We start from the raw sequence: 18640 nt of genomic DNA on the forward strand, positions 1-18640 counted from the left end.
TGATGAACCATGGCTTCACATATACTATGCGTGATTTCTTAGAGTTACTTTAGCTACATTTTGCAGTTTCTTTAGATTGTATGATTAAGCTGGTGCCTCATTATTCAGTTCTGGAGTTAAATGAAGAAAAGAGTGAACTGAGTAGGGCAAGTAACTGAAAACCGAGTATAGCATTGAGAGATGATTTGGGCTGGAAGCAACTGCGTAATTCACCAAATTTACTTAGGATTAGTAAGGCTTTAAAGCTAGGATTCTAAGAAAAGAGCAGCATGCCATGAGTCAGGCATGTAAAAAATACTGATAAAAAGAAGTGTCTTGTTTTTCCTTGTGCTGATATGAGTAGTCATTGTGTAGTGCTAAATGAAGTGTGAAGTCGATATTCTACAAATTGTACTTGTATTTCTCTATAGACTAGAGGAACCTTCAAGGTTTCGTAACTTAATTTATACCATACCAGCATATGGATGTGAGTAAAGCTGAAATATGTGAAGGGAAAAAACAACAGGATTTTGTTTTGTATCATAAAGGCTAGTAGTTCTGTGGTTGTGATGTCTGGTGTGCATCATTTGCTTCTTCTTGATAAAACAGAAGAGTAAGCAATTTTATCCCTGTTTGGTGAATATTTTGATACTGATATTCAATACTGCTATTGTTAGGAGAAGAATTTTGATTGGGCCAAAGATCTATGATTTAAAGAAGAGGCAAAATTAGATCTGATTCATCCTTCTTGTTTATGACTACAAACTCCCTGATGTTTGCTTATGGTCACCTAAAAATGATGTGTGAAGGAGTGTTTGTATGTGTGTTTCGGGAATCTTGGAATGTAAAGACAAAGTGAAATTGTTAGTCTTATTTCATTAAAATTAAATTCTTCTGCAATATCAAACTGTGCAGCCCGGACAAATATAGGAAGAAAGCCCAGATCATCATGGTTTCTCAACTAGACCTTGAACCTATGCAAACAATGGAAACTCAGTAGTTTGGGATCAGACCCCTGCTATTAAACACCAGCATCCATGGTCATTGGGGTCTTCTCCTTGCCAGAAACTTGCTCCATGTTCCCTCCAAAACCTCCCAGTCTTCTTTCTGCTTCTGAACAAAGTTGTTTCATCTTCATTGCCCGTACTCAAAATAGACACCGCAGGGTATTTTAGTAAACTCAGATCAAACAAATAAAATCATTCTACTATCATTCACATGAGTATTTTCTGCTTCTAGGTAATCTGTTGTTATGGAAAAATATTTTTCTTACTGCTGGCATAAAAAAGGAATTAACCTACATTTTAAGTATAGATGATAATTTATAAGCACTGTGCTTGATGCATCAATGTTATTTTGCCTTTAATCACATTTTCCTGTGTCACTGGCTCTTTTTTCCCTTCTTTTTCCAGTTCTGTTGTTTTATTTTTTTGTTGTTTGTTTGTTTCCTTATTTTTTACTTTGCCTTGCTGGGCTTGTATTGTTCCTCCTAAGTCTGAGAAATACTAGGCTCATTTAAATCACCAGTTTTCGCTACAGTAGCAGTTTCTGAATCTCTTCTGGTCTCCTTGACAACACAATTCCCACTTCTTATTAACTTCCTTCTATTCTGCAGGAAAAATTCTAATAGAATTTTCAGTCCTCTATGATGAAGAGTAATGTGAAAGCTTTGTTAAATATTAGGCGATAAATAGTTTACAAGTACGCTAACTTTTATAGTCTTGATTTCTTCTGCCATAAACATTTAATGAAGTGAGCTTGAGAATTGCACTTGAGCTGGGAATCTTTATGGGTTCAGGAATAGCAAATGGCACTCTAGTAGGGGGCTATATTCTTAAGAGCCCATCAAACTCACACAGTTACACACCTTAACATTGCTAATTGTTTTTGATGCGCTTCTCTTGCTTAAGGCTGTGCAATTGTATGGGAGGAGTGACAACCCTCCAGTTTCCTAATGCATTTTACATAAATTCTAGTGATCTAAGCCTATATTTTAGGTTAAAACATTACAGTACAGAATGATTGGTTGTGAAGTTACTTTATTTCTCTGTGTAACTTGTGTTTTCTAGATCAAGCTAATGCCTCCAGCTCCAAATGATGACCTGGCTTCTCTGAGTGAGCTGACAGACAGCAGCCTACTTTATGAGATTCAGAAGCGTTTCAGTAATAATCAGATATATGTGAGTTACTATTCACCTATCAACAGTAAGCCTTCAAAAAAGAGCAAACAAGAGTAAAAGAATAGGATTACTTTTGTAACTACTAGACAGTAACCTGACCAGTACTCATGACTAATATTTAGATGGGTGAGGACATACATGTGTGTAAGCCCTGCAAGTTCTCAGTTTATATAGGAGAATAAAATCATAAATAAAAAATGGAATAACATTTCAAATAGGCTTGGATAAAACCTATGTATGTTTATTTCACAGAGTAAATGTGTTGATAAAAATTGGTGGTCACATGTAATCTTCCCCTCTTAAACTACTGAAAGATCCCAGAGTCCCACAATGGCCAGGGTTGGAAAGGACTTGTGAAGATCATCTAGTCCAACCCCCCTGCCAAGCACAAGATCCTTCCACCTTTAACGTTATGTTCATTTAAATTTAATAGAACATATGGTTACTGGAAATTCAAAAGAAATTTAGATTTAAAAAGCTTACAAATGATCATGGGAGATTTAATTGCTCATGATCTTTTCTTGTATTACAGAAATCATTCTCTATGTTCTCTATCATCTAGATATCAAGCAAAAAAAATAGAAGAAGATTTCTGTAAAGCAGGTTTTCTTGTTTTTGCCATATTAAATATTGGAGGCATCTCATTAGGTGTATTTCTGTGGAAAAAAATTTGCACTTGAAAATTATGCTATCCCTGTTCATATGTTACTCATAACTTACTTCTAATGTATTGAACGGTTGAGTGGCATGTCAATGTGAAACATGGCAATTGGTTTGAAACATAAGCTGATTGCACTTTTTAGACAATAACAGGGAACTGGAATGTCACATGTAACAAGTTGCAGCCAACACCTTTGAAATTAAGGGCACTTCAATCCTAAGTGTTACAGTATTCCATGATAAAAAATCTGGTTTTTAGAAGCATGGATCAAATCCCATTTTATTATGAATATTTATTTTTCTTTATCTCACTTTCAAGGATGTGAAATACAGGTAACTTTAGTTGAATTCAGGAAGATCCACAGATACTTAGTATTTATAAAAGGGAAGAGAAGTCTTCTTTTATTTTAAAATACTGAAGATTTTACCCGAGAGGATCTCGTAACCTACTCTGGCATTCTCCTTAGCTTAATGGAAATTTATAGACAGTGATGACTAATATTCTGCTCAAAGGCAGACATTGTACTTAGGTAGATTGTCAGCATCAATGCTGATTTGGATCTTTGAGTGATTTGGTTCTCAGCCTTAGAAGGAAAAGTCCTTGGACTCAATTCCAAATCAAAATCCTCCTTAGTATGGAAGACTTCTTCCTTCTTGTTTCCTGATGTGTAATAATGGTAATAATGTTCCATTCTGCAATAAAAGCCTGCAGTGAAGTCAAGTCTAGGGAGAGTAAGGAAAAAAACTATTGCATTTCAGAAGGAAAAAAAAAAAAGTACATTTGCTACAAAAGGGAGTATTTCTCCCCTCCCCAGATCAAAATATCTCATTTTGAAAAAGGCAGCATGATTGAGACTGTTCACACGATAATTTGCTGTCAGACAGAGGTCTGGAATTTTCACATTCTAAGAGTGTGATACAGTAGCAGCTACTTATGTGGAGTGAGAATTATAGCACCAAGGGTGACCTACAACCTTATACTTAAATATTTCTTTCAAAATGAGTGTTTAAAAATGAAATAGTAAATCTTGGCAGCTTTGCAATCAGTGGATGCTTTGCTATTTTTTAATATAGCCAGGATGTCTTTTTTTATTTATTTATTTATATATATATGTATGTACATATGTGCATACATACACACGTATAAATAGTTACGTATGTATTAGTTGCTTGGTCTTATCTGACAAGAAACATATTTTAATGTATCAGTTCTGTGTAATGAATATACCATTTCTAAATTCTGTCATGTAACCCATAAAAATTGCTTGAGGAACTTGTTTATGTGTTAGGCATGTTACATTTCTGTAGTTTAACAAATGGTGAGTTACAAAGTAACTTTCAAATAATATAACAATAATATATGCAGTGCAATTCTTCTGTGCATAATTTTCCATTATAAAGAACTATTTTATTACAAAAAGAATAATTAATGGTATCTGAATTGTAAATTTAGGTCTCAATTTAAAGTTATGAAGTTAAAGGCTCTGAAATCTTGAATTATATTTAATATATTTAATGTATTGATAGATAGATTTAAGATGCTTTGCCAAAAGTCTTTTCTGGAAGAAAACCACTAGCATCTTTAAAGACTTAATATATTTCTTACTAAAGCAATTATATGAATTATATGTGTCTCTCTCTCTCTCTCTCTATCTCTCTTTTCTCCCAGACCTACATTGGTGATATATTGTTGCTTGTTAACCCATTTAAGGAACTTCCTATTTATTCCACCATGGTAAGCATTCTGTCTTTAAAATATTACAGCGTGGTTCTTTTTCAGAGGATTCATACAATTAATTTGGCAGGTCAGACTACTGTAATTAATTAACATAAATGCCCTTTCTTGTGTTGGGAACATCTTAATGAAAAAAAAAAGGCAAAAACTTCTTAATTTCTTCCATGATACCACTATTTTTGCTATCTGTTTCCTATTTAAAATAATCACTTTGCTAGGTGTTGTATGAGGAGTAACAGTTTCAATTGTTTAAAAGTAGTTCCAGGTGTATAACATCACTTAGGTGACTTCTGCCACTGCCAAACTTGGAAGAAGAGACAAACATGCTTTATGCAGTGGTTGTTTGGGTTCACAGCTTGCTGAAAATGCAATTATGAAGATAACAACCTCGAGAGGTGCTGAAAGGCTCAAACTTGCTCTCTGTGCTCCACACCGGGCCATTCAGTTCAGACACCACAGGCAAGGAGTGCAAAGTGCTTGACATGAGCTTAGCACTGCACTGGGGCAGTTGCACAGAGCTGGCCTGTGTCGGGTACAGGCAGCATATGAGCAAACTGGAGTACATGAGCGTTCCGTCATTATCTGCAAGGCAGCTTAAGAAGTGCTTCAGGTGGTTTTTTTTACTAGTACCCTTATCTCTATAATCTTTCACTTATGAGGCAGACTAGTTAGGGCTGATAAGGGGCTTATCATTTCAGTACCTAGACACTGGTACTAAATTTACTAGGCTTTGTAGATTGGTGCAAATAATGTACATTCAGATGATTCTGTATTTGCTTCATATTCATGCACAGTCATATTAGAGACAGAGTATATGTGGAAAAAAATGAAAGATCCATGATGAAGGAATGAAAGGATGATCACGTATATTGTTCAATAACAACAGCATTTCAAAATTTCTTAGAATTGTAATCATTTTACATAACTTCTTGGGAATTTTTCATGCTGCGCTATCTTCCCACTCTTAGTTCCAACAGACTTTTACTAAAACAAATAATTTTGTGAGCATTTTTTCTCTCTGAGATGACATAAAGAGCCATGAATTAATGAGCACTGATATATGCTGCTTCATTTGATACAATTGTTAGATGATAATATTAATGCATTTTTACACTGAAATACACTGACTATTGTAGTAGCACTACGAACATAGAGACACCACTTTGGAGATGACATAGTAACTGTTGAAACAGTTTGTACTATGGTAACCTATTTTGTTATATTTGTGCAGAATTTAATTCTGTCAGATTAGGGCAAATATATATATTCTTTAAATCCATTCGTAAAATGCCTAAATTTGCAAAGTACTTGCAACATTATGCAGTGACAATAAATGTGTGAAGGTTTTTCATTGCATTTTGTTTTACTCAGTGGAAAACCCAGCACTGCTGAGTGCCATAGTTTTTTCTTTCTTGTGTATCTTAATTATAACTTTTATACTTACAGCTCTGTTTTCTTTAATTAAACTCTTCACAGATACTTCAAGGGTACCATATGTATATGTACAGATTCTGGTCATAATGCTCAGAAAGCTCTATGAAAGACACAGAATTAGGTGTATAGTGGGGGGCAGGGGAGGGGTGAAACAATTGATTTGAAGTGTATTTATATACATTTTCACATTTTTTTTTCAGGTTACTCAGCTTTATTTAAGCAACTCTGGAAAACTGTGTTCCTCACTTCCCCCACATATATTTTCCTGTGCTGAAAGAGCTTACCACATGCTATTCCAGGAACAGCGTCCCCAGTGCTTTATCCTCAGGTGAAAATTTATCTTTCTATTAACTAATTTACAACTCCTGCCTTTCAGCCGTTTCCCCCAGGACTCAGCACTTAAGATTTCCATTGTATTTTTTTTGTCCAACTGATTTCTTTCTGTGTACTGATCTCTGTGTCATACATTAGGGCTAAATAGAACTGAAAAAGGCTTAATTATATTTCAAGTTCCTAAATTTTCTTGGCAAATTGCCACTCCATCTAACTGGATATAATTACAAAAAGTTAATGATAAAAATTCAAAACACGGTGTGTGTTTGCTAATATTGCACGGAAAAGAATTAGAAATAGAATCTAATGAAAAGAAAATCGGGAAGTCCTTTTCTAAATTATAAACCTCTGAATTCGTGCACCTGTATTAGAGCTTCTTCTCAGCCTCATGTTGTGTGCGCTCATGAGCTTGTTATTTAGCCTTCCATCTTCAAAAAGCACTTTAACCATTTCTTTAATTCACAGTGTTGTTGCAATAATAAATCCATTCAAGATTGTGAATAAATGCATTAAAAATTTCCAGTGAAACAGAGGTTCATCCAAATATTCCAGCTTTATTATTGTGAAAGTTTGAATTCTCTTGGGAAATTTTGCTTCCCAAATCCATTAATCTTCTGCCCTCCCTTTTCTTCCTTCACCCTACCTGAAAGCAAAAGGTCTGATGAATTTGTTGTAATTGCTCAATGTAATTTCTTGTTCAATTATATCAGTTTGATTGTTGATGTTGGCTGAAATACTGACAAGGGTGACAAGGGTTTGTGAAACTTCATAGAGATGGGAAGAAAAAAAAGAAAAGGTTGATTTTGACCAGGAATAAAGGCTGATCCATTTGAGAAAACTTATAACTGCTCTTGACCTACCTCTAATTCTAGAGGTAGTTAATGAGAGCTGCTAATCATAATGTTGCAGAGTTACAACAGTTAAAATGAACACGTAACTACAATCATAAATTCATATGTAGACATTTTTACTGCATTCTGTTTATGTGGATACAGGCTTCTGCAAGTATTTGAAGTTCTGTATATTAAGTCTTCTTTCTTTTAAAAGCACTGTTTATAAAAAGCATAGTGTATATGTAGTTCATTTATATAAAAGCATAGTATGTAAATTTATAAACTAACAAATATAAATTAATTATGTGCAGAATTGACTTGATTTTTTGAAACAAATGGTAACCTTTTTATAACCTACTCAGAATGGAACTGTTACTTATTTATCCAGTGAGCAAAGACACTTAAGCAGAGATATAGACAGAATTAGAAGATCATTACTGTATGTTCATATTCTCTTCTCATAAATACTCTATTTAGGTAAAATACATTTTGATACAAATAAGAAATATTCTAAGGCACTGTTTTCAGCATTTTCTTCAAAGTAGGAACTTTCTCTTTGTATTCACTTGGGACAATGGTGATTGATTACTAACTTTCTGAAGTTGCCCGTAAGTACAAACAGAGAGAAAGCAGAAAACAATATTTACTGACTTAAGGAAAAAGGCTAATTGCCAATTTCAGTATTGTGTAGTAGTACACAAAGGATAATATACTTAATAATAAATGGCTTTGGTAGCAGATAATAGTTTCTTCTGATGATTTTATATCAGGGTGTCAAGAAATTTGATAAGCTCCACTGTTTTGATCCCTGCCCGGCCCACTGTAGGTTATTATATATAAATCAGTGACCTGATGGAGAATGTGACATGAGGGTGTTTTGCTGATGGCATAAGCAATTGGCAGGATATTTGTGTATCACATCAAGGCAATCCATAGTTATGCAGTCCTAAAGTAATCAATTAGGTCTGAAGGCCGCTATGAAAACGAAGGGAATGTATCTGTTAATTTAGCATAAGAGTATAACTGCACTTAACAGAAGCAGCTAAAAACAGTTATTTGTAACTGCCTTTCTTCTGCTAACTCTAAACGAGAAAACAGAGAAGAACTGGGATCTTTCAGAATTTCATAGAGGAGTATTAAAAACCATTCTATGTGTAATATTAGTCAGGGTTTCATTGTACTTAACTGAGGGACATTCTCATTATTACTCCATTGGAAGAATCTAAATAATGAATGTCTGGAAAGGAAAAGTGATACAAGAATTTTCCTTTGCTTTTCTGACAAAAATAATAATCGGAAAAATATCCGTGATGTAATTCTCAATTTATTCATCTACCCCCTTGATGTCACCCATGTGCATGTATATATATGTGTGCATGAGCACGTGTATGGTCTAAATGGACTTTGGCTCTCTTACTATTTTAGCTGTAAAACAGTGTTATCTATCAGCAAGAGAAGGTTCTTCTGCCACTGGGAGGGATAGATAGATAGTTCATTGGTTACATCTGTGCTAATAAACAACAAGGAGCAGGGCTTACTATCTGACTGTTATGGCATGTGCTATAGTGAACAAGGTTTATTCTTGATTTTTTTCACTTGAGTAACTGTTTTTTTTGTTTTTGTTTTTTTTTTTTAGATTTATTTCATTTCATATCAGAGCCAAATAAGCGTAGTTCTGCAGTTCTGAAATACTCCAAGCTTTTGTTTTTTACTTTTTCTCCAACCCTTCTTATCAAGTATACTTCTCATTCCCAAGTAAAAAAATCTGTAAACTTGGCATATGGCCTGGAATTTTAAAATACCCCCACTTATAAAGTTGAGTTGTGAATACTTTTCCATGCATTTCCATGTGTATATATATATTGAAATAAGCGTGCCTAGAAACAAATTTTAAAAGTAAGAAAACGTGCTTCCCTCTAATGTGGAATCATGTACTGAATGATGATGAGGAGCTCAGAAGAGCTCTCCATAGCTAAAAGGGCCACTTCATGGAAGCAGTCAGAAGGTAGGAGCCAGTGGATGAACAAGTGAGAAGGTCTCATAGATACATGAGAACGTTACACTGGAATAAGCTGCCTAGGAGTGCTTTTGCCCATCTCATACCTTTGGCTGCTCATTTCTTCATTTCCATGCCATCCTTTGTGTCAACACAAACATTCAGGTGGTGGCATGGTGAACTGAGCTGGAGAAATGCCCTCTGGTGAAAAATACTCTTGGGAGGATGGTGGTGAGGTTGAGGAGCTATTTTAACCTGAGTCCATTCCAAAGCCAAATTCCCATAGAGGTGAAAGGAGTCGCCAGAGCAGGAAAGGCAGGGCCTGCTGTTTTTGGTAGCGGTATTGGTTTAGACTAAATAATTCCTAGAATCCCACTATGATGTTTGCTACTGCTGTGGTATTGAAGTGGTTGGCCTGAGACTGTCCAAGTTAGAGGTCTCACAAGGAGGAATATCAGAATGCCACGTAGGAAAATAGCCACTCCAAGTCATAAGGGTGCTAGTTTTGTTTGTTTTTATTAGTAGTAAATCCAGTGAAAATAGATGATTACAGTGGATATGCAGAAGTCTCAAGATGAAGTTTCCTTGATAACTACAAGAGATGCCATTTTGGCATACAAGCACTCTGGGAAGAGTACACAGAGGGTACACTTCTGTCTTTTATTGCTGTCATTAGCAAGAGAAACATGATGCGATTATACAATAAAATCTCATAATCTATATTTATTTTAGTTCTACTTTACTTACATGTAATAATACTTCATAGTATTATAATTTGTTAGTAGAATTTGTAAACATCATTATTCTTTAGTTTTATTGTAATACATTTTACTATGAGAAGAGGTTGTTTTAATGTGCATGTTATGATGTGATAAAGAGCAGTGAGAATTAATACCATACCAGTATGAATATTTTACTTCTCATGTGCAATTCTCAAAATATGTCTAGTTTAACTATAAGCTGCCACAGAAGAGCCAAATGATAGCAGTGTCTAACTCATCTGAACTCTTCTGGAAAATTTGGAATTTGTTATTTAAAAAAAAAAAAAAAGCCAACACAGTAATTTATAGAAGACTATTACTGTATTTTCAATATATCAAGTTACCCAATATCTTTTCAAAGACACTGCAAAGAATTTCAGAAAATATCCCCTTATGTGTGCTAGTCCTATCATCTTCATCAAGCTTAGTATCTTGTTTATTTTGTGGAGGTAAAGTTTATTTTCCATTAGCAATGTTTTTCAGTTCAGTGCTGGTTTTGTTTTTGTTTTCTGCCAAAGTTTAATTACAGAAAGATACTTCCCATGAGTTTAGTGGCCATTACTAATGATTTATGAATTGCTCTTTTATTATACTCTTTTATTGTTGCTAATGAATTCTGCATGCAGTGTACCCCTTAACGATACTGTTCTTCTGTGTCTTGTCATTTTTGCCTTCCACATTTTTGCCAAATATTATAATGAAAAGAGGTAATGGCACCTGAATCTGTCTGAGCTGGAACTTGGCTGCCTAAGTACAAAGTTATGGTCTTGAAACCCTTGCTAAACTTCCAGGCTCTCTTTTCTTACCTTCAAGTGCTACTTAAATTTTCAGCCCCTGTGTGTGTTCGGAATAGGTTCATAGCTTCTGGACAGAGTCTTACAGCACTATTTATTTCAAGTTTAAGCCTAACTGGGAACCAGGAATTTGACATTTCTTACTGAAGTCCTTTCCAACGAACTTTCTTAAAGCACTGCTAATCCACATCAGTGAATGAACTAGTCATTCGTACATAAGCAGTTATGCTCACTGTATACAGTGCTGCTCATAGTTACTGTCCTGTTCTCTCTCATGCATACAACAACCCTCAGGTTTTTCTTGTTTTTGTTTTTAAAGTTTTTCTTTCTGCAGCTGCTTGTCGGTAGTGATATGTTTAGACTAGAAGCTCTTCAGGGCCAGATCATTTGTGTATTGTATCCTTAGCCAGATTTGGCTGCAGTCTCTTGACTGACTTGAGATAATGATAGCAATTAAACTTATGGAAGCAGAAGGCTGCACTTTTGTTGGACCTCTGACATGTCAGATCTCTGCTTTGTCTGCTCCCAAAGGTTGACTGGCTTTCCCCAAGCAACAAAGGAGACAATGTAAAAAATAAAATAATTTTCAGTCTTGTAAAATGAATCACCTGTTACATAAAACATTATGCATGAATGTCCATCACAAAACATTCCAACATTCCAGCTTACTGGCGTGAGTGGTGCCAGTGGCCCAGCCAGACTTGCATGAAGTAGCAGAAGAGCTGGATGATAATCCAAGTTCCCCTGATTGTTGAACGTCTTGTGTTCCTTGCTTCACATGCCTTTGTATTTTATTACTTTGAATTGGACTTTTTTATAACAGTTTCAGATGTTTTATTTCAAGAGTTTTTTTTTTCTTATTATTCATTTAATTTTAAGATATAGAGACTAGAGTTGTAATTAAGGTATTATTAAAAAGGAAAAAAAAAATGTTATTTAAGAAATAATAGGAAGCAGGCCTTCCATCAGGTAGTATATAGGAAAACTAGAAAGCCAAAGGATAAATCATGTGACAAAGCTTTGTGAGCGTAGGATTTCAAATTCTCTGTTTCCTTTCCCTTGGAATACAGTCTCTGTACTGATTTCCTGACTTAACCTTGTTTATCTGTGTAATAAGCTGCCTTTGCTTTGCCTGTTTCATAATGACTTTTATGGAAGTTTTACTGCAGAAAAGTGCCTTCCTGCTCCAATGCTAATTTATCCTCTATCTCAATCAGGCAGTCCAACCAAAAGTCAAAAAACAAACCACCCTTCATATTGTAAATTACATTTTGAACAACATAGTGGTGCAACTATTTAGAACAGAGAAGAGGAATTTTTCTCGAAGCAGAATTAAATTGTTAAAGCACAGATATTGTGGACAACAGGGATATTACAAACTTTTTTTACTCCACCTCAAAGGTAATGGAGTAAACGAGAACTGTTTGAAGTTGCTGAATGACTTTTTGTTGTTAAAGTATTTCTTGCCTCAAATGTTGCAATGATATCAACAAAAATTATTTTATCTAACGTGGCATTTATTTCTTAGTGCTTCAATCTGTATTTCACTAGGACTATAGACAGATCCCTGAAATGTGCAGAACAACTGCATGACACTGTCTGTCTTTCAGCAGCCAAATTCTAGTGAATTCTCACCTCTGAACTGTATTCTAGCAACCAGTCTAGACAATAAGGTCCTGTGACACTGCTAGACAAATGTTCAATTCTGTAAAATTAACAGTTGACCCAAAGTTATCAAATCTTTAAGCTGTTTCACTGCGAAGTTTAGAAAATAGCAATCTTGGAAGGAAATATTCAAGAAGGGACAGAAGTTCCCCTCGCTGTGCAGGTCCTGTGTTATCTGGGCTGAAGTTTGCTTGCAGTGGAAAACAAAACATACCTTTTTTTCTTTTATACAAGTGAAACAAATTCATTAAGAGTGCAACTTATGGGGAACACTTGGGTTCCTTCATTTAGGAAGGCATTTTTCTCTTTTTAGTTACAAATTGCATGCCTCCTTTGTAATACTTGAAAACAATCAAAGGCACATCAAATACCATAATTCTTTCTCCCCTTATACACAGTTGATATATGTCTGAAAGCTCGTTGCATAATACAGGCATAAGGTCTGTAATTTGCAAGAGTATGAAGTGTCTCTAGGGAATGACTATTGCAGGACTAATGCCCTTGTTTCACTTTTTTTCTTTTCCTGTTAGTGATAACAGCAAAAAGATCATAGGATTTGGACACAGACATTATTGAGGCAGAAAACTAATGCTACTTCTTAGGAAAAGAGGCAGCATGTTGCAATTAGCATTTGGAGAGCGAAGTCAGTGATTCAGAGGGCAGAGAAGCATGCAGATTTTTGAGGGTGATATCAAATGTCACTGACTTTTGAAACAAATTGTTTCAGAAAGTCAGAAGCTGCAGATCTGAGCAAGGTATAGTGCGCTTATGAAGCATCCAGTCAATTCTGTAGAAATACTGGTTTCACATTAGCTAGGACGGTGACCTTGATTTCATCTGATTTGTTTACCTTCAGTTTGTTGGCCTGGTTTAAATATGGCTTTGTGGCCTATTAAATGAGGTCTTTTCATAACTTACATGCGGGTTGCAAACCTTTGCAGTCTTGGACCACAAACCTCCTACTGATGCCAGCAGGAGTTTGAAGGCCAGGGTCAGACTCCAGCTTGTTCCAGAAGCATTGAGGACATAGTTAAAAGCAGTTTGACATGTTATATACAGTAATGAGAAATCCATCTTGATGCCTAGGAACACATCTCACCAGGCAAACAAATATGATATCCCCCAGAGCTGCATGTATGTCTTATAAGAACTGAATGAGAATAAGTGGCACAGAGTTCCCAGCTCTGCCTGAGTATGAAGACCTTTTTTTTCTTCCTTCTTTTGTTTTTTCCTTTATTTAATTTTCTCCTTTGAAGTGAGATGTGAATGGGTGTGGCAGTGGCCAGACATATTATATTTTGCTGCCCTCTCATTTTCATAAACTAGGTAACAGACTGACCAACCAGCATGGCCATTGTACTGGTGAAAATCTAATCTGACTGTTGTAGAAAAAGCCTTTTAAATTTGATCAAGCAGATAAATGAAGGAGAAACATCAATTAAATTTTGTTTGGTTCAGTTGCCTATAAAGAAAACAATTGTAATTCATATAAGAAGTTCCTACATGAATTTCTTAATCAGGCTTCACTACTTTATCCTTTCCATCTTCACGCTTAAAATGCACCACTGAGTTCGCTTCCCTCCCCCATTCCTCCACTTTTATGTTGTTTCTTCCCATCTGCCTTAATCAAATTGTCTATTAACTCATTTTCTTTGTTCATATTCCCCCTCAGAAATTCTCATTGTTAGAAATATATATTCCACATCATTAACAAGAAATTAAATGAATCAGAATCACTGAAATCAGAGTATGCACTGCAGAGACTGGGCAGCTTGTGAAATCTCCTCAGCTTCTTGACTGTGTGGCAGCAAAAAGAAATTGTGCCCTACTAACACAAGTGCTCTGTGCCAGTTGACTCTTCAAACATCCTTTTCTTTTCTTTCCTTTTATTTCCTCTCTGTTCTTCCTACTGCTTTCTACCTTTTTCTTTTCTTCTGACTCCTGTCATTACCACAGTAGTATTCTCCTGTCTGGATGAAGAACCAGGCAGTATAAGCAGACTCCTTTGCTGGACAAAATATATCTTAAATACGTTCCAACAGAGCTAGCAGAGAGTATAAGTAATATCTCAAATGTAAAAATAACGATGATTCTCGCATCTCTTCCTTGCCTGTTATCTTGCAGTGGAGAGAGTGGGTCTGGGAAGACTGAAGCCTGCAAACAGATAGTGAAGCACCTCACTTGTAGAGCCAGCTCCAGCAGAAGTACCTTTGATACAAAGATAAAACATGTAAGTAGCATTCTGAACACTTGAGTTGAACAAGACAAAACTCTGGCTTCTTTGACAGGCAGCGTAATTCAAAGCTGAAGGGAAAAGTCATCTGCTATGCTGAAGTTCATAAAGGGTTTATCACCTCCATTCAAGGTAAAGTTGTTTTTTTTTTTTTTTTTCCTGTATTGATCTGAATGGGAGCAGGATTAAGCTCACATTGATGTGCTGAGAGGAAACCAAAAAGTGGAGTCCAATTTTGGTGAATAGGAACCATTTGTGTGATAAGGTACTGTGTCCTACCTAAATGTGTACTAACTGCCTTCAGTAAATAAATAAATTTTTCTGGTTGTGATGATGCTTCTTTGGCCAGTGTAAGAAGCACTCAGTCATCTGGAATAATATTATGTGAAACAGAAATTGGAAAGTTGCAGTAGAACTGAAAGGGCTGATTGAGGTTATGTGACTCAGTGTTTGTACACTAAATACGGTATAGGCAAGTGTTCTGAAATATTTGCATATTTCATTCCCATAGCAGAACCAAATTTTGTTCAGTGCATATCGTGAAGTCATGAGAACCTGCTTCACATATCAGATACATTTGGCTCCATGCTAGTACATTGCAAATGTAAAGTTTTCATTTGACTGAACATTGCAACTCATTGGTGTTTTATTGTTATAGCGGTAACACTGCTATAAAGCTTCAGACTCACATTCTAAATTATGCTGAACTCTAGGTTGCAAATTCAAATTCTTTCAAAAAACTGCCTTTGCTGATGAAATTTCTCATCTGAGATCCCAGCTCAGAGGCAGATTTACATGTAATGTTTTAACACAATCTACATGGTTGTTACTGAATTGTTTCATACTTTTAAAAATATATTTTTTTTAAATCTTTCACTCATCCTTCCACCTTTACAGCACTTAGGTTCAACCCAAGATAATTTTTTTTTAGGTTTAACTTGCCATATGCATGATACCTTAAAAAACTCCGGACTCATTCTTTGTGTTTGTTTTTTAATGATGTAACATGCATCATTCAAAACACACTGCTTTCTTCCTGAATTATGCATGATTAAGTCCAGAAGGGTGACAAAATAGTGTCAAAGCATAGCTGATGCTAACATACAACCTACAAATCAGGATTATTGGGGTGTGGGAAAGACTGTAGATACACTAGTTCCTATTTAGTACATACTAGCCAGTAAGGTAATAAAAGTCCTATGGATTTGGATGGGATTTTAGAAGACAGTGGTTTTAATGTCTTATGAAGACATTAAAAAAATCTGATCACACTGAAAACACAACAACTGAAAGAAAAAAACACACTAGTTTTGCTTTCCTTCATGCAATCATACAATTTGCATGTTAAAGTGTTTTTCAGCGTGATCCTGCTTCATGTATGTTCCTCAACTGACACATTTAACCTGTGTTTCACTTGACAATGTTGACAATACTGTTGCTTATTTTCTCTTTATAATATAAATTATGAAGATTAATGTTGCAATGATAGGGACTGTACACTTTTAATTTATTTTGAACCCATGAGCCAGACCTTCAGTTTATATCTATTTCTACTGTTTTTTGTTGTTGTGTTGTTTTTCAGTTTACTACTTACACTGGTTTTCTTGTAGTTCTGAACTGATCTGACCATAGATGTTATTGAATTAGAACTGCAAAATTCAGGTCAGATCCTTCAAATCCGTTTGTTTTCAGAAAGTTCAGATTAAATAATGAGTAGAAGAAGTCAGTTAATAATTAACTTTCTGAATAAGAAACTGAAAACGGTATGTTTTTGGATACAAATGTGGCAGCAGTGGGAATTAGGAGGTGTGAGAGGTATTCCTGTTTCTGCTGCAACTTGTCTCCTGCTTCCTGGTACAGTTAAATCCCCACCAGGTCCTCTGGCAACAGTTCAGAGGACAGCATGTGCCACTATGTCCACCCTATTCTGCAAACAAAAAATATATGAATGTGAACCTTTTCATGCCACTTGCCATAGAGGTTAGAGTTTAGTTTAATAAACTGTTTAGTTTTATAGTATAGAATTAGTCACACGTATCAATGACTGTTAGTCAATACAGGTAGAAGAGAAACATCACATATTAAGAAAAATGAGTTGCATGTTTGTTATAGAAAGATCCCTTGTAACTAGCTTGGATGGGACACCTGACCTCAGGCAGAGAATGGAGGTGTAGCAGATCCCACCCAAGGGGAATCAAGTGATGATTCTGATTTAGTTGCCTGTTAAGGTGCTTGAATGAACACGATGGCCTGGATTTGTGCCTGCTGCAGTTATACATAGCATCACTGGAAGTTACTAAAACTGCACTGGTCAAACCGAGTGCTGAATTAGCCAAATTTCAGCAAATGCATCTTAAACGGCAATGCTACTGGAGTGGAACCAAAACTAGGCTCACTGGTTTTCTGCTGCCACCTACTGCACAAATAGCTGGTTTAATTAATAGTTCTGAAGGGTCTGATTTTCGGAGCTTCTGTTTTTGTGATTGGAACCACACGTTAGCTGTGCCTCTCCACAGCCCTCTTCCCTCCCGTCTCTTCCCAGCTATGTTCGTCCAGCTCCAGCAAATCACTGTTATATCAGAACAACAGTGTGTTGTGGCCACACTGCAATCAATTTCTCAGGATACAAGAGAGGAAAGTGCTGAAGGGAATTCATTTAGTGTAAGACAGTAATTATACACAAAAAAGATAAATACGGAGAGAACATGGAAGAAAGAGGGCATATTTTTTTTTTCATAAAATGTAATGTTTTGAATATGCTTTTTTAAAATAACTGCAAAAAAATGAAGATGTCACATGGAAATACATTAGTGAGAGATGCAAACAAAATCTGAATCTGTTTTCTTCCTCAGTTTTTTATGAGTTTAATGCTGAAGCAATTCTATTTGAAACCAATAATTTATGTCATTTCTGGTGTAATAAAAACCGTGTGAGTTTGTTTCGTTGTTTTTAGTGTGAACCGACTGTAACCTTTCAAGCATAACTGCCTTTGGAGATCCTAATCTTTTTGTTAACCTTGTCAGCTGTGGGCATGTGATTCCATCACTTGTATCTACACTACCTGTAAGGGCACAGCTTATGCCTAAGCCCTTGTCTTCCCTGTTGCATTTACAACTCCCACTATTCTGACAGCGCTTTTTTTTTTTTTCCAAGCTATTTTATTTTAAGTTCTGTACAGAAAATAAAATTTTAAGAAATTTGTTAAATCCTAAGCTAAAAAAGTAGTCTTTTTTTTTTTTTTTTTTTTTTTCCTCCAGTTACTGGTCTCAAATCAATCTCACTGATGTTTTTTGAAATATCTTCCTGTTAAAATAAATTTCCTCTCTTACTACTGCTTTACCATTTTCTTGCAGGTAAACTGTGTCTTGGAAGCCTTTGGACATGCTAAGACACCCCTGAATGATTTTTCTAGCTGTTTTATAAAATATTTTGAGCTACAGTTTTGTGAGAAGAAAAAAACCTTAATTGCAGGTAAGTATTATTTAAAACATCTGCTGATTTTATTTAGATATTACCATAAACAACAAGGTCAAGGGGTCCCAGTGTGCCGTACACACAGGCAGCAATGGACTTAAAGTGTGTGAGAGAGGCAAGGGGGCTTTATGGAGCGTCAGAGGAAGGTGATTCATAGCATGTAAATTCACAGCTCTCTGAGAGTAGTGTGGTAGGTTAGGAGGGAGAGAATTGCTCTGTGCAACCACCAGGTGGCAGAGAAACACAAGAAAAAAACCTTGACCACCGCTGATTACCTTTTCATTGCCCAGGAAATCATATTTCTCTTTATTGCTGAGATTAACAGACTGTGACAGCTGTGTATCTCTTTATTGCCAGATAAAAGAAACAAAGAGATTATTTTTTGCATTTATAACTAGTATTGTATTGGGTATTTTAAGTATCGCTTAAACAAGTGATAATCTTAGCAGTTTATGGCAAACAGAAAAAACAGGTATACTTTGTAATACCAAAATGAGAAGTTATTAATTATGGCTTTGAGTTTCCTCTGAAGGAACTAGGAGTCATGCTCATGTTTATTCTGA

At 35.6% G+C, this 18640-nt stretch overlaps 1 protein-coding gene across 6 annotated transcripts in view; it reads left to right on the plus strand.

Moving 5' to 3' along the window:
• Positions 1 to 18640, plus strand: part of MYO16 (myosin XVI) — a 385412-nt gene that overhangs the window by 205380 nt on the left and 161392 nt on the right. For all 6 annotated transcript variants that reach the window (XM_083834843.1, XM_083834844.1, XM_083834845.1 and 3 more), the window contains 5 exons: positions 2049 to 2159; positions 4489 to 4554; positions 6189 to 6316; positions 14495 to 14600; positions 17957 to 18074. In XM_083834843.1, the coding sequence (XP_083690969.1) occupies positions 2049 to 2159; positions 4489 to 4554; positions 6189 to 6316; positions 14495 to 14600; positions 17957 to 18074 (529 nt within the window). The remainder of the gene's footprint in view (positions 1 to 2048; positions 2160 to 4488; positions 4555 to 6188; positions 6317 to 14494; positions 14601 to 17956; positions 18075 to 18640) is intronic.

This window comes from Anser anser, assembly GCF_964211835.1.
Source record: "Anser anser genome assembly, chromosome: 1".
NCBI classification, from domain to species: domain Eukaryota; kingdom Metazoa; phylum Chordata; class Aves; order Anseriformes; family Anatidae; genus Anser; species Anser anser.